This window comes from Leucopleurus acutus (assembly GCF_964270905.1).
Source record: "Leucopleurus acutus genome assembly, chromosome: 3".
NCBI classification, from domain to species: domain Eukaryota; kingdom Metazoa; phylum Chordata; class Mammalia; order Artiodactyla; family Delphinidae; genus Leucopleurus; species Leucopleurus acutus.
In genome coordinates this window covers 30076482-30092515 of record NC_139145.1, presented here as the reverse complement: position 1 = coordinate 30092515, position 16034 = coordinate 30076482, and the positions used below count along the sequence as shown (strand labels likewise).

Here is a 16034-nt window from a genome sequence, read left to right as displayed (position 1 = left end):
GGTATAATTTATATACCATAAAGTTAACTTGTTTTAAGTGTACAATTTTTGATTTTTAGTAAATTTACAGAGTTGTGTGAACATTTCCATCATCCCTTCCAAACTCCCCATGCTCATTTACAGTTAGTCCTGCTCCCATACCACTAACCTCTAAGATGTTTTCTGCCTGTATAGATTGACCTTCTGAGGATATTTCATATAAATAAAATCTTATCATGTGTAGTGTTTTTACATCTAACTTCTTTCACTTCAAAAAATGTTTTTGAGGTTCATCCATGTTGTAGCATGTGTCAGTATTTCATTTTTTTTATCATAGAATAATATTCCCTTGTATAGATGTGTGACATTTTGTTATCCATTCACCACCTGATGAACATATGGGTTGTTTTTGCTTTTTGGCCACTGTGAATAATGCTACCATGAACATTGACATACAAGTCTTTGTGTGGATATACGTTTTCATTTCTCTTGAGTAGATAGATACCTAGGAGTGAAATTGCTGGGTCATAGGTAAGTTTATGCTTAACTTTAAAAAAAACTGTCCAACTATGTTTCAAAGTGCCTATACCATTTTGCGTTCTCAGCAGCAATGTGTGAACATTGCAGTTTCTCCACATCTTCACCTCATAAGTCTTACATTGATCTTCTTGTGGTAGTTTTTTTTTGTCTGTCTCTCCAAATATTTTATAAGCTAGCTCTCAAGGCATAGATTATAGCTCAAATTTTTGTGTTCACAGCATTTGGAATTGTTTCCATCAAAGCATTTGTAGTTAAATGTTGAGGTATTTACCTTCTCTTCATTTTTTTCCTGAATAACATGCTAGTCTTTGGGACCAAAGTAGAGATTGAGTCTTTCCCCTTTCTTTTATATTCTTTTTGTATGTTTTCTGATAGACTTTGTGGCATATTTTTTTACTTGACTTCAATTAATCAGTCAAAAATATTTCATATTAAATTTCTATAATGTGTAATACCTAAAGTTTCAGTCTAATGACAGTAAACTCCAAAAGACTATCTACAAGTTTGGACTTAAAGTTTTTGAATTACTAATTATTACTAAAATATATGGTTTGACCAGTATTTGAAAGCAGGAAACAAACAAACTCAAACCAAAACAACCTGACTCAGAGTCCCAATTTGGCCACTGTGACAAGTTGTTTCACCTCTTTGACCTTCATATTTTTTTGCCTAGGAAACAGAATAATAGTAATAGTAATATAAAAGCAATATCTTCACATTGCTGTGAGAGCTACATAAAGCTTTTTTTCTGGGAAGCACTTGTAATTTCTAACTTGTTTCATAAATGCTAAATACTGTTGTTATCATATAGGCATTTGACACACAAAGAGCCTCTAGTGCATGGCTTTCCAAGTTTCTGTTAACTTTTGTTGGGGAATTTTTCCAGCTGTTTATTTCATTCTCCCATGTGTCTTTCTGAACATTTCATTTTCTTCTTGGTATGGCTTTTCCCTATTATCTTGGGCTGGTGATGATTAGATTGCTGTTGTTTTACTTGATTGTTATCATTGGCTCTTGCTTATTAAACTGGAACACTATTATAGGTCATGTAATAAGCATAACGTGAGAATATTTTATGTAAAACATTCAACTAAAGTAACAGAAATACAGTCTATTAAATTTTTTTGCCTTAGATAATAAACTTATTAGCTAGTATCTTTGCTCAGGGAGTTTGGGAAGGTGTGCTTAAGGTACCTAGCTTAAATGTGAAACTTGGTTTGTCTCCTGTTTTGTTGTTTTTGAGATTACCCTCCCAGTGGTTACCACTACCTACATATAGATTTCTCACATTCCCTCCGGGTTAAAATTTTTCAAGATACTAAAAATAAAAATAATAGAAGTAAATAAACCAGATTTTCTTTTATGTTCAGGAGGCAGTGTCATTTTCGTAAGTTTTGTTATTGAAATAAAAGATTACATGTAATGAAGCTTAAGAGAACCATATTACTTTAATCCATAGCAGAAACCTCTTTCAGATTTATCTTAATGCCAGGAAAATCTGTGCTTTTTAATAGTATTTTTATTTGTATAACTGTGTATTTTTAATGTTAATAAAAATTAAGGTTGAAATGTGCTAGTCGTGAGAACTTTTCTTTTTTATATCAAGGTTCTCATTACAGTTGTCAAGAACAGCTGTTGAAAGTGTTCTTGGATTTTGGGGTTGTTTCCATTAAAGCTATTTTTAGTTAAATAGTGAAGTATTAATATTTACTTTTTCTTCACTCTTTTCCCAAAGGGTATGCTGGCCTTCGGGGCCAAAGTAGAAATGGAATCTTCTCCCTTTAAAAAATTTTTTTCTTCTGTTTTTCTGATAGACTTTTGTGGCCCATTTGTAACCTCAATCACTCCTCCATTAGGAAGCTCATAGCTGAATTTGCTACCCACTTTTAATGATTTGGGTATATTAACTTTATTCCAGGCTTTACTCTTCTGTTCGTACTTTCTTTGACTTATGTACTTATTTTATCACATTATATTATTTGTATTTTTTTCTGCCACTTAAACAGCCAGATATCGCTTCTCGGCCTTTTGGCTGAGATCATGTGTAAACAGCCAGATAGTGTGTAGTCAGTTTTGCTGTAACATGACATATGTATTCCTAAAAGTGACTATGCTGTGCAGTGATATGTAGTAAAACCACAGGGCTTATTAGAGAAATGGGGTTATGGAAATAAAATTGAAAAAGGATAGAAATCTAATAAAAGACATAGTAGAGTTTTACACATGTTAAATGGTTAAGAAATACTAAATAGTGGAATAAATACAGCATTTTATCTTGAAGGAGACCTGAAGTTTGTGGAAGGGGGCCCATTTCAACAAATAACTCATTGAAGTGTTGAAATTTGTGAGTTACTATGAAGGTAGAAGGAAGGTGATCTGAAATAGGATGGAAATTGTAACACCAAAAGGGATGAGTCTGATAACACATGAGGTGAACTGAGATAGCTAGTAGATACATGCATTTTGAGTATGGCTTGGTTCGTTTGGCTTGGTTGCCGTTTTCGTTATTCACCTAGTGTTTCTTTCTGAATGAAATTATGCAAAAATGAAAGTGACATTTGCATGATACTCATATTATCCCCTAATATATCAATTGAATTGGAACAAATTTGCTTTTTCCAAATAACCCTTATAGGAGAACTGACTATATAAATAAGTACGTATCTTGGAGAAAGGGATTAACTTTTTGTCAAAGAATGTGTTGTCATCACTACCTGTTTTTACATTATTTGCATTAAGTTACTGAATAGTCCAAATGATCACAATATTTTTTTACAGGAAACTACATTCTTAATTATGTGGCATCACAACCCAAGCTGGCTCCCTTTGTCATCCAAGCTCTAATTCAAGTCATTGCTAAAATTACTAAATTGGGGTGGTTTGAGATTCAGAAAGACCAGTTTGTCTTCAGAGAAATTATTGCTGATGTGAAGAAGTTTCTTCAGGTAAGAAGGCATTATTACATTATAAGAACATCAGTAGTTGTTTTTTTGGTTTAGAAAACTGCTTTTCTTAAAGTTAAATGGTTTGTTTTGTGGCTACCAGAACCATATTAATTATGGTTTATTATTTATCCTCTGGAGCCTGTATTTTTTATTGCCAGGAAAAGAGGATCATGTCATATAACTTCCAAACCAGAAGAATGCAAATTATAATGTTTTATAATTTCAAAAATATATGTTGTCATTTGTAACCACGTGTGTCTTTGTATTGCATATATGCAAAACATGTATATAATGTTTTTCATGTATTATCTAATCTAATGTTAATTACATCTCTGAGAAGGGAATTACATTTTGTAAATGAGAAGACTGAGGCTTAGAAAAGTTAGGTAATTTGTATAGGATTGCATAGTGATCTAGTAAAGCATAGCGCTCGTACTTCAACAGGTTTTCTAAAGATATATATATTTAAAATTTTTTTTACATTATACATTGAGTCATACTAAATTCTCAAGAATGTTTTTAACCTAAATGATTAAAGTTATAACATACTCACATTTAACTTACACAAATTCAGGTATTTGGACTGAAAAAAAAAAAGAAAAAAGAAAAGCAAGAGGAGACTAATTTAAATTGTGCCAGTGATTCCACTTGCCATTCCACATAGTATTGTATGTTGTGGGGTGTGATATGGGAAACTTAAATCTGCTCTTTTCTGTTCCTGTATGCCTCTTAGGATGACCATCATGCCCTGCTCAGTATGATTCAGATATTTAAAGATACATACTTTTTCATGCAAATGTTATCCCTAATCGCAAGAAAAGTACCTTAGTTGGTGCTCTGCTGAAGAATCAGTGATCTGTTACAGTTCTCAAGGAAAAACTGGCAGTTTGGATTAATAGATGTTCAGTGTTGGTTTATTGGCAATTAGGGGGCTGTTTGGACTTTCTGAGATGTTATTGCTTATACAGTAACTGTCAGATTTAATCCCTATGTAAGATGTAACTCCGTCATACATTGTAATGCTAGAAACCTCAGAATATGAAACACTAGACTATTCTGCTTCTCTTTTATTCGTATTGTTAAAATCCTGTTTAACAAATATTTGATTATCTAAAATATCACAAGAATAAGTGTATTTTTAGCCCTGAGGAGATCTGCTGTGGGACAGAGGGATAGTTTATTCAGTGACACATGAGTTTCTCACTTTATAGTTGTGCATATAATTTTGACTAACACAATAGCACCCCTCTCTTGTCCTTTACTAAGATTGTACACAGCTCATCAAGAATCCACACACACACTCACTGTAAACAAGAATAGACTTCAGAGTTCTTTTAAAATAAAATCAAGGTTGAAAGCTGAATGAAATGAAATCATTCTTGTTGGCTAACATTTCTCAAGCTCCCTTTTCAATGGCTGATAAATTGAGCTTAAGTTGGGCTTTAGTGTGCTTTTGTCAGTTTTGGAAGACCAGAAGAAACAGAAAATGTTTTCTCTTCAAAGTTTATTACAGTATCACAAAAAAAGCACTTGCTTTCTGGGTATATGACTTAACCTAACCTTCAGTCATGAGAAAGACAACTGACTTAGTGTTTTAGTACTCTAAAATAGTACTGCATGGTTCCTTTGGGTAATAACAGCTTCTGTGAATTTTGTACTAAAAATTATTTTAAGTTTGTTAAATTTTTAATGGCCTGAAATTTTGTATATCTTCTTTTCTCTGTTATTGTAACCTTATTGCTGCCATACTTCTAACATTTATATGCCTCCTTTCTACATACATACCCAGGAGATACTACTGTCATCTAGGACAGTGCTATTCAGATTGCTGGTTCACAGCAAGATAAGGGGTTTATGTCAGAATGTAAATCAACGTGGTGCTTCCGTCATCGAGAGAGACTTGCTATGAAAAATATGCCAGCTGAACTAAACAGTGTACTTAGTGACTTATCTGTTTTATATTTTGGTGCAAACTCTTTTGTCATGGACCAGTATCAAACCATTCTCAGATTAGAATCCAATTTGCAGACTACCAGCAGATTCATGGACTAACAGTTGGTCAGGGAATGACATGTTAAGGAGCATTGGCCTGGTTTACACAGAAGATGGATGCTTCAGTAATGTGAAATCTGTAGTTTATCATAGAGTTCCGATTGTCCTAAAGGGCCATAAAGAATTAAAATGCAAAAATTGGACTTCCCTGGTTGGTTAGTGGTTAAGAATCCGCCTGCCAATGCAGGGGATACGGGTTCGATCCCTGGTCCGGGAAGATCCCACATGCCACGGAGCAACTAAGCCCGTGCACCACAACTACTGAGCCTGTGCTCTAGAGTCCACGTGCTGCAACTACTGAGCCCACGTGCCGCAACTACTGAAGCCCGCGCGCCTAGGGCCCATGCTCCACAACGAGAGAAGCCACCGCAATGAAAAGCCCGCGCACCACAACAAAGAGTAGCCCCCGCTCGGCGCAGCTAGAGAAAGCCTGTGCACAGCAACAAAGACCCAGTGCAGTCAAAAAAAAAAAAAAGCAAAAATTATGGATGTTTCTTTTATTTTTTTATTCTGAGATAATTTGAATTTAGTTACACCTAGTGACCCAGTGTTAGTGAAATTCTGTGATAGTTAGAAGGAATGACCAGCTATAAAATTAAGACTTGAAAAGTGTATCATCTGTATTGCTTTCTTAAAATTATTATACTGTAATTGGATGTTAGATTTTTTAATTTTCATACTTCCAATGTGATTTTGCAGTTGAGTAATTTGTTAGTAATGTGCATATAAAATCTGAATTTTGATTTGAAGGAAGTTATTGAGATCAAATTGGAAGCTGATTACATTAAAACATCATACTGTATTGATAGTCATGTATTTACTCAGTGCATTGGGCAGTTCACAAGCCTTCATTATAGATCCTTAGTAAATGCATATACATGCACTATTAAATAATATTAAAAGTGATCTTATCTGGTATTAGGTTGAGGGATTTAAATTAGTTCCTAAGTTATTACTTATTTACTGAATGCATCTATCTTCAAGCAAATTTACAGAGCTAAAAATTGTTTTTTGTTCTTTCTTATTCGTGGCCTTATGAAAAGGATTAAACTACACTCCTGTATTTTGAGGTTTAGTTTATTGTAAGTCCTACATGCTGAAAACATTTTATAGAGTATCATGCAGTTCTAAGGTAGGTGAGCTTTTTTCCCATTCAACTCTATACCTAAATTTATCCTTCAGAAAAATGAGCTTGACATTATTTTTATTTGTGGACCTCATAGTGATTTTTCTATATATTTTAATAGATCTATTTTAAGAAAATGTGATGTTTCAGTATTTAATTACTTGTAAATGTTACCTGGTTTACACATTAAGAACCAATCATTTGTCTCCATTTAGGCTAAACTTGTTTTTTTCTCCAAAGGGTACTGTGGAACACTGCATAATAGGAGTAATAATCCTCTCAGAATTGACTCAGGAAATGAACCTGGTAAGCCTTTCCATCTAATGGTGACGTGAAGTTTGCTAGGTAATGTCATTTCTTTGATGTAAAATCTTTGTGTGGCTTAAAACTCTGAATAAGCAAGTCTTTTTTTGGGGGGGGGGGTGTCTATTTTATTGGTGGGATAATCAAGTATTGGAACACTTTTATTGTTACTGAAAATGACAGTAACAATATAAAGTACTACAAAGAACAGGAAATTAGACATGGTCCTCTCTCCATAGCAATTGGAGGATCGTCCTTTTATCCTCTGTATATATAGTAATATACTAATCGTAAAAATAAATTATACGCAAAAGTGGAACAAGCCTTTATTTGCTTACACATTAAAGACAAGCAGTTTAGCAGTTTGGTAAATTGATTCTCGATAATGGATACACAGCATGACTCCACAAAGAACAGGATACTTGGCACTTTGCTACTTGTTAGCATGGGTTTCACCCATACAAGGAGAGTTTGCAGAAGCTATGCTTACCCCCCACCAACACCTTTATGAACTCAGCAACTGAGCACATCCTAACCTGTTCCTGTTCATTTTTGTATTTAACATGGTTCTAGACAGAACAAAAGCAGAAGTTGGGTTTTACATGGAATAATGTTATAATAAAGGAGAATGTATTGTTTATATTTAAGAACTTTTATCATCTTTTTTTTAAATTGAAGTACAGTTGGCGTACAATATTAGTTTCAGGTGTATAACATAATGATTTGACATTTATACATATATATATATACGTGAATTGATCACATAAGTCTAGTAACCACCTGTCGCCGAAGTTATTAAAATATTATAGACTATATTCCTCATGCTGTACATTATATCCCCGAGACTTATTTATTTTATAACTGGAAGTTTGTACCTATTAATCTTCTATTTCAACCAGCCCCCATCCCCCTCCTCCCTGGCAACCACCAGTTTGTTCTCTGTATCTGTGAGTCTTTCTGTTTTGTTTTCTAGATTCCACATATAAGTGAAATCAGATGATATTTGTCTTTCTCTATCTGACTTATTTCACTTAGCATAATACCTTCTAGGTCCACCCATGTTATTGCAGACAGCATGATTTCATTCTTTTTTAATGACTGAGTAATTCCATTGTGTGTATTTATACTACATACTCTATTCATTGATCTATTGATAGACACTTAGGTAGCTTCCATATCTTGGCTATTGTAATTGATGTTGCCGTGAACATAGGGGTGCATATATCTTTTTGAATTAGTGTTTTTGTTTTCTTTGGGTAAATACCCAGAAGTGGAATTGCTGGATCATATGGTAGTGCTATTGGGTTCTCCAAAAAAAAAAAAAAAAAATCTTATGGAAAAACCCAAACAAACTTTTTGCCCAACCCAATATTTTTAATTTTTTGAGGACCTTCCATACTATTTTCCATAGCAGCCATACTAATTTACATTCCCACCAACAGTGCACAAGGGTTTCCTTTTTGCCAGGTCCTTGCCAATACTTATTTGTTGTCTATTTAATAATAGCCATTCTGAAAGACGTGAGGTGATATCTCACTGTGGTTTTGATTTGAATTTCCCTGAGGATTAGTGATATTGAACATTTTTTCATATGTCTGTTGGCCTTCAGTGTGTTTTCCTTAGAAAAATGTCTATTCAGGTCCTCTGCCTATTTTTTATTCAGATTTTTTTTTGATACTGAGGGTAGGGAAGTTTTCAGCAATTATGGCTTCAAATACATTCTGTGCTCTTTTCTTTCTCTCTTCTCCTTCTGGGACCCCTATAATAATGCAAATGTTAGTATGCTTGTTGTCTTAGAGGTCCCTTAAGCTATCCTCATTTTTTTAAAACTCTTTTTTCTTTTTGCAGTTCCAGTTGGGTTATTTCGACTACCTTGTCTTCCAGATTGCTGATCCATTCCTTTGCTTCCTCTAGTCTGCTGTTGATTCCCTCTAGTATATTTTTCATTTCAGTTATTGTATTCTTCAGTTCTTATTGGTTCTTTTTTATGTTTTCTATTTCTTTGTTGAAGTTCTCACTGAGTTCATCCATCTGTTTCCCGATTTTGGTGAGCATCTTTATCACTTACTTTGAACTCTTTATCTGGTAAGTTGCTTATCTCCATTTTGTTTAGTTCCTTTCCTGGGGTTTTGTCTGATTCTTTCAATTGGAAGGTATTCCTTTGCCTCCTCATTTTGTCTGACTCTCTGTGTTTGTTTCTATGTAGTAGGTATATCAGCTACATCTCCTGATCTTCAAACAGTGGTCTTAACGTAAAAGGGGTTCTGTGGGGCCCGGTGGTACCCTCTCCCTGGTCACCAGAGCCGGGTGCTCCAGGTGCTCCTCCTCCTTTGTGTGGGCTGTGTGTGCCCTCCTGTTGTGGTTGGGCCAAGATTGCTGCAGGCGTACTGGTTGTCGGGGCTGGTCCCGGCCCACCTGGCTGAGAGGTCTGGCTCTGCGTGCTGCAGGTGGGCTGATGTGCTGATCTGTGGTTTTCTCGTTGTCTCATCTCAGGAAGCACATGATTTGATTTGTTACATCACTAATGATGTTCACTTTGGTCACTTGACTAAGATGGTCTCTACCAGGCTTCTCCAATTGTACATTTATTCTTTTCCCCTTTGTAAATGATGAGTATTTTGTGGGCAGGTAGTTTAAGACTCTGAAAATGCCTTATTCCTCATTAAACTTTTAATTTATTCATTTATTATTTCTATCAGTTTGGATTCCTGGTTTCTAACTTTGTTTAATAGGTTATAGTTTGTTACTTACATTGTATTTTGGTGCCCAAATTTTCCCAAATTTGGCCATTAGGAACCCTTTCAGGCTAGCATCTCTGTTCATTTGACATTTATTCACCATCCTTTGAACATTTTCTTACTTTCTGTCACAAGATGTTCCACGCTTATCTTCTGTAGAACTAGGTACCTTTTGAAGAAAGCTTCAAGCTCTGAAGTGTGATTTTGACTTTGTATGGTAAAAAATACATGGCTTCTGTGGAGACATTTTACTTGGCCTAATTTTAGAGCATTAACAACTTCAACTAGCATTTCTTAAGTACTTCTGAACCAGGCAATAGGGAGATCTACAATGCATAATGAAAATCAAATATAATTGTCAAATGTGAGCCAGGTAAATTCAGGTAGGGTCAATAACAGGATGTATCTTCTAAGAAAAAGATCTAAACTTGAGGTTTCTTAAAAATTTAGAATTATATGTTACTATGCTTTTGTAGAAGCTAAGTCTAGTATTCCTGCAGTATATTCAAAATATAATCATCAAGAAGTAAAATATCCTTTGCCTACATGGTAGAGACATAGTTATGCAGTAGAAAATGGATGATAATCCCTCTTATCAAAAAAATTGGATATCTAAATAAATAACCCAAGTAGAATAAGCGTGTATGCCTTGAAGATAACTCTGAAATAAGACCCGGATTTGTGTTTTAGCTCTATTGCCTACTGCTTTGTCCAAACTTCTTAATGTCTTTAAACTTACATATCACTATCTGTAAAGCAATCATGACACTTTCCTTGGGTCTTATTAAGATTAGATAAGTTACTAGCACAGGTCCTAGTACATACAAGTACTCAGTAAACCCAAGGTTCTTCCCTCAGTGTTATAGATATGGTGTGCCTGTGAGCTTTAATTTTCTTGTATGTGAAAAGAGAATAATATATATCTCACAGGTTCGTTTTGAGGATTTAGTGAAATAATAAGTGAAGAGTACATAAGTTGAGATTACAATGCTGTATGCTATTATTAATTTGTATTAAGGAGAAATTTTTATATATTGAGGGAAACTGAAGAGACAGACCAATTGAAGGAGAGAGAGATGGACGTTTGATTTAAAAGAAGGGGGGAAATGCTGGAAATGCTAACTTGAATCTTACATAGTGGGTAGAGATTCCAGTAACTGCTTTCTGTAATCACTTTGGGCTTCTGTTATGTTTCATGTTTCTATAAGTAAATGTGGTATTTAAGTATAATATGATGGAGCTTAGGAAGTGTCAGATAATCAATTTTGATCTCACTACTTTTTTCAAATCTATAAATATCAGGAAGGAAAATGGTTTATTTTCATCTTTCAGATACCAAAAGGAATGCTATAGCCACTGTAGCCTGTGGTATTAATAATTGTTTGGGTATCAGATTTCAGCTTTGTTTGCTGTTTCCTAGTGATAAATGGAAATATTAATGGTACTAATAGTATAGTTTTTGCCATATTATATTTTAGATTAGAGGCTCAAGAACTAGTCTTAGTAAACTTATTCTTAAAAATTATTTTTTATTAACTAATAAAATATTCAGGGGGAATATACTGTTATGTAGTAAATCAAATTTATGATTATTTATAATGTCTGCCTTGGTTTTTTTTTTTAGAATATCAAAATACATGAATCAGTGACATATCTGATATATATAGAAATATCACTTTCATATAGAAGAATCTTCTGTAACTGATTCAGTTTGCTGATTCACAGAATGTTAGAATTTGAGGATTATCTCAGAGATTTCCCATTTTATAGGTGGAGCCTGAGGAACAGGGAAGCTGTTACTTGCCTAATGTGAAATATGATACATGACTCAGGAGTTGATAGTATCTATCTATTATTTTCTAATCTGTGTTTATATTGCCTCTGAAAGTATGAGCAATTCTGCTTTTCAATTTTGGCATCAGTATAGTTTGTAGAGAGAGCACTGAATTAAAACAATACAGAAACTTGGGTTCTAGTCGTGGCTCTGCCATTATTAGCTCTTTGAGTAACCTTAAACAAATCACTTATACTAGTAGATTTTTAAAAGCTCTTTTAGCTCTATACTTTATGATTCTTTAATCATTATTTTCATTCCTTTTCTTACATAGTAAATTTTTGCTTTGCTGTTTGGCAAGTCTGGTTAAATAAATTCATCTTGAACTTTTTAGGTTGATTATTCTAGACCTTCAGCAAAACACAGGAAAATAGCTACCTCATTTCGTGACACTTCTCTTAAAGACATTTTAGTGCTAGCATGCTCTCTTCTAAAAGAGGTAAGTTACTTAATAATTTAGCATCCTGTTTCAGAAGAATTTCAGATGAATTCCCCTGTGCCCGTTTAATTTAAGTACAAATTAATTTGCACAAATCTATAAGCGGTTCCAAAAAATTCACTTTTATTTAGTCGGTATATAATAAAGTAAGATCCAAAGGGAATTTAGTAACTTGTCTTTAGACAGTAGTTTCATTATCTTCCTACCGTAGATTACTTATTACAGAAGCTATTTGAGACTTAGTTTCTGTATTGCCCTGCCCATATTTTAATGGAGTGCAGATGAACAATGAAATGACGGCAAGTTTTCCTAATTCATCATTTCTCAATATTTTTTCAGAGTTGAGCCAAGATAGTTGACTTTAATAATTTCTTTAGGAAATAATATTTTCCCGTTTGCTACTTAGTGCCCTATTGAACATTAGTATGTTCATAGTATGATTCATAATTATATTGTGTTCTCTTGTAATATAGGGACTCCCTCATTCTACTCAAGCTTGTTAATTGGTGTAGTAGAGCATTTCCTAAAGTATGTTCCACTAATCACTAGTTTCTACTTATTTAAATTCTGTGATATAGTAACATGGTAACTGCCACACTAGGCCAGACTGAAAGTTGCTCTATTTAAAAATTTTTCTTTTAGTATGAAAAATTTTAACATATATACAAGAAGATCGAATAGTATAATAAACTCCCTTAGACCCAGCAACCAGATAAGCATTAACAACTCGTGACCAATCTTGTTTCATCTCTATGAACCAACTAACCACTTTATTTCTTTCTGTGTTTTTCATGAAGCAGAATCCCAAGCTTCTTATCATTTCCTCCACAAATATTTCACATTGTATCTCTAGGAGATATAATCTGTTCTGGTTGTGTCAGAATGAACATTTTGAGGGGGTCGGGATTGTTCTCCAGGAGCTTGTGAGTGTTCTCCCACATTCAAACAGCTCTGAGAACCTTTGTTAGCTGAATGTGTATCGTTTATGCATGAAGCTCCCCTACTTTTTCTTGAAGAATATTATATTTTCAGCTTGTTCCAATTGCTCCTTTGAGCTAACAAATCCTGTACATTTATACGTTTGTGCTGTGTAAAGTATTTGTCCTAAAGTTACTTCCTACAACTTTAGAAGGTGATCTCCAATATGCAGTTAAATATGAAAGGTTTTAACCCCATTTTACAAGATTAAATTTGAAAATTAAATCTATTATTGTAGATTTTTGTTGATAGTGATATTATAGTTTTTTTCTGATATATACAACATAACTATGCAAATTCTTTTTTTTTTAACTAATTTTAATTTGGAACTGAAGAATTATTTAAATTAGTTGACTAAAATTCTTTTAATTGACATATGTCATAATGTTTCATTTGACTCTGAACCTCTTTCAGGTGTTGGCCAAGCCTTTAAACCTTCAGGATCAAGGTCAACAAAACCTAGTAATGCAAGTCTTGAAACTGGTCCTCAACTGCCTTAACTTTGACTTCATTGGCAGTTCAGCAGATGAATCTGCAGATGATCTTTGCACAGTACAGATTCCAACAACTTGGAGAACAAGTAAGAAAAAAGTTTAGTGTAAGGAATGGTCAACATAAAATACACAGGATTAGCAGTATAGTTGCTTTATGTGCAATTATCTCTGTTTTTTACTTGGCAATCAAAAAGTTCAAAAAAATTTGTAACCTAAGGTAGCTGCTGATACCCAATGTTGAAATCTGTTTTCCTCAGTTCATATCATAGTAACCTCTGTATTTTGATTTTGCAAAAAAGAAAAGACAACTCTAGAGTTGGAGGATGACAAGTTTAGGTGGGGAAATGAAGAGCTCTGTTTTGAAATTTTCAGATAAACAGTAGGAGAGGATATAACACTTGGCAGGAGATATCAACATATTTTTCGAAGTTATAAAGAGAATGAATTAGAGTAGCTAACTTAGCAGAGCAGAATTGCAATTTACTTTGTTACAGAGAAGGACACCAAAAAAGAGCAAACTCACTTGCTCTCACACATCCCAGAAAGATGATGGCAATAGGGCTTTCCTATTGAAGTCAGAGGTAGGGAACTGGGCTGAAAGGACTTGGTAAAAAGTCTATGTTCTGCACAAACACCCTCGGGATCTTCTCTACCACCTCTGTGCAGCTCTGTGACTGCCCTTTTCCCTTCCTTCCCTATGTGTACTTCCCTCTAGATTCCCAAGACCAGAGCTTTTTTCTCTTGAGAAATTAAACTGGAGAGGTTTCTCATTCAGGGGTATCAGATATAGTAGAGAAACACCATACATTTGGTGAAAACTTCTAATATGGAAGTCAGAGACTAAAAGAAACAATTAAAAGGGACTTTGTATCTTGATAGTAGTGATGAATGCATGAACCAGCACATGTAGTAAAAATTGCACAGACTAAATACACATACACACACACACACACACACACGAGTACATGTAAAACTGGGAAAGCCAAATAAGATTGGTGGATTGGATTTTATCAGTGTGCCTTCTTGATTGTGATATTGTGCTTTAGTTTTGCAAGAACTTACCGTTTGGGGAAATGGGGTAAACAATACATGGGATCTCTCTGTATTATTTCTTGCAACTGCATATAAATCTAATTATCTCAAGAAATCTTTTTTTAAAAAGGGAGAGTTAGTAGAAACAGAGACAAAGTGAAGAGTCGAAGTAAATTTCAAAAAGTTTTAATTACTATCCTCAGAGAGATAAGAAAAGGTAATGCGTTCCTGAAACATGAATAGGATATTGTTTCAAAAACGGAAGTTAAGACAGTGTTCCAGATATACAAGTTGCCCAAATAAAACATTCAGTAAAAGAATTGGAAGATAAAGCTAAGGAAATATCCCAGAAAGTAGAACAAAAAAAGCAAGAAGAGATTTGATAGAAAAAAATGCAAGAATATTAAAGCATGAAACTAGGAAGCTTGACATCTGACTATTAGGAGTTCAAGAAAGGACAGGAAAAAACAGAAGGCAATTTGCAAACAATACCAAAAAAAAATTCTCAGCAATGAGATACATAAATTTTCACATTGAAAGATCCCATAAGTACCCAACATAATGAATGAAAAAAAATACACTAAGCTTCATAATCATGACATTTCAGAATAACAAGGACAAAGAGAACCTGAAATCTACTGGAAAGAAAGTCACCTACAAAGGATTGGGATCAAGAATGGTATTAGAGGGCTTCCCTGGTGGCGCGGTGGTTGAGAGTCCGCCTGCTGATGCAGGGGACACGGGTTCGTGCCCCGATCCGGGAAGATCCCACATGCCGCGGAGCGGCTGGTCCCGTGAGCCATGGCTGCTGAGCCTGCGCGTCTGGAGCCTGTGCTCCGCAACGGTAGGGGCCCCAACAGTGAGAGGCCGCGTACCGCAAAAAAAAAAAAAAAAAGAATGGTATTAGATTTCTCAACAGTAGTACTGGAAGCTAGAGGACAATGGAGTAATATCCTCAGACTTCTGAGTGAAAATAATTTTCAAACTAGACTGAGATTACCAAGTATAAGAGAATAAAGATATTTTCAGACATGTAAATCGTTCTGAAATTTAGCCCTTATGTACTTGCTGTTATGAAGCTACTTGATATACAAGCAAGAAAATGGAGGATATGGAGTTCAAGAAAGCTTTAACACAAGATGACAATCAGCAGACATAAAAAGGAGATAATTATGTAACACATTTTGGAACAGCCAGTCTAAGTTGAAGAAGGCTCCAGGAGGAAGGGGTGGGAAAATGGAAGTGATAGGTTATTTGATGCTATTGACCAGGTGGAAAATGGCATGAAGAACATTTTGCAAATCTGTCAGAACATTTGGAAAGAAGTAATGACAGATATCGATCTACACAACTAAGCACAGAAAAGATGCTGTGATTAAATCCAGGGAGTGTTGGAAATGTGATATAATCATAGCTGTTAACATTATTTACCTAGTTATAATAAAGTAAACACTTAGAATTGATTTAATTCCTAGTTGTTATAACGGTGGATGGATTTTTGAGAGAGGATGGATTGTAGAGAGAGTGGTGGGAGTAGAGGGGAGAGTGTACCGTAACAAGGTCATTTGACTACT

General features: G+C 34.5%; 1 protein-coding gene across 3 annotated transcripts in view; it reads left to right on the top strand.

The window, feature by feature from the left end:
• Positions 1 to 16034, top strand: part of RANBP17 (RAN binding protein 17) — a 312772-nt gene that overhangs the window by 19196 nt on the left and 277542 nt on the right. For all 3 annotated transcript variants that reach the window (XM_082836274.1, XM_082836273.1, XM_082836275.1), the window contains 4 exons: positions 3298 to 3464; positions 6883 to 6948; positions 11852 to 11956; positions 13349 to 13514. In XM_082836274.1, the coding sequence (XP_082692400.1) occupies positions 3298 to 3464; positions 6883 to 6948; positions 11852 to 11956; positions 13349 to 13514 (504 nt within the window). The remainder of the gene's footprint in view (positions 1 to 3297; positions 3465 to 6882; positions 6949 to 11851; positions 11957 to 13348; positions 13515 to 16034) is intronic.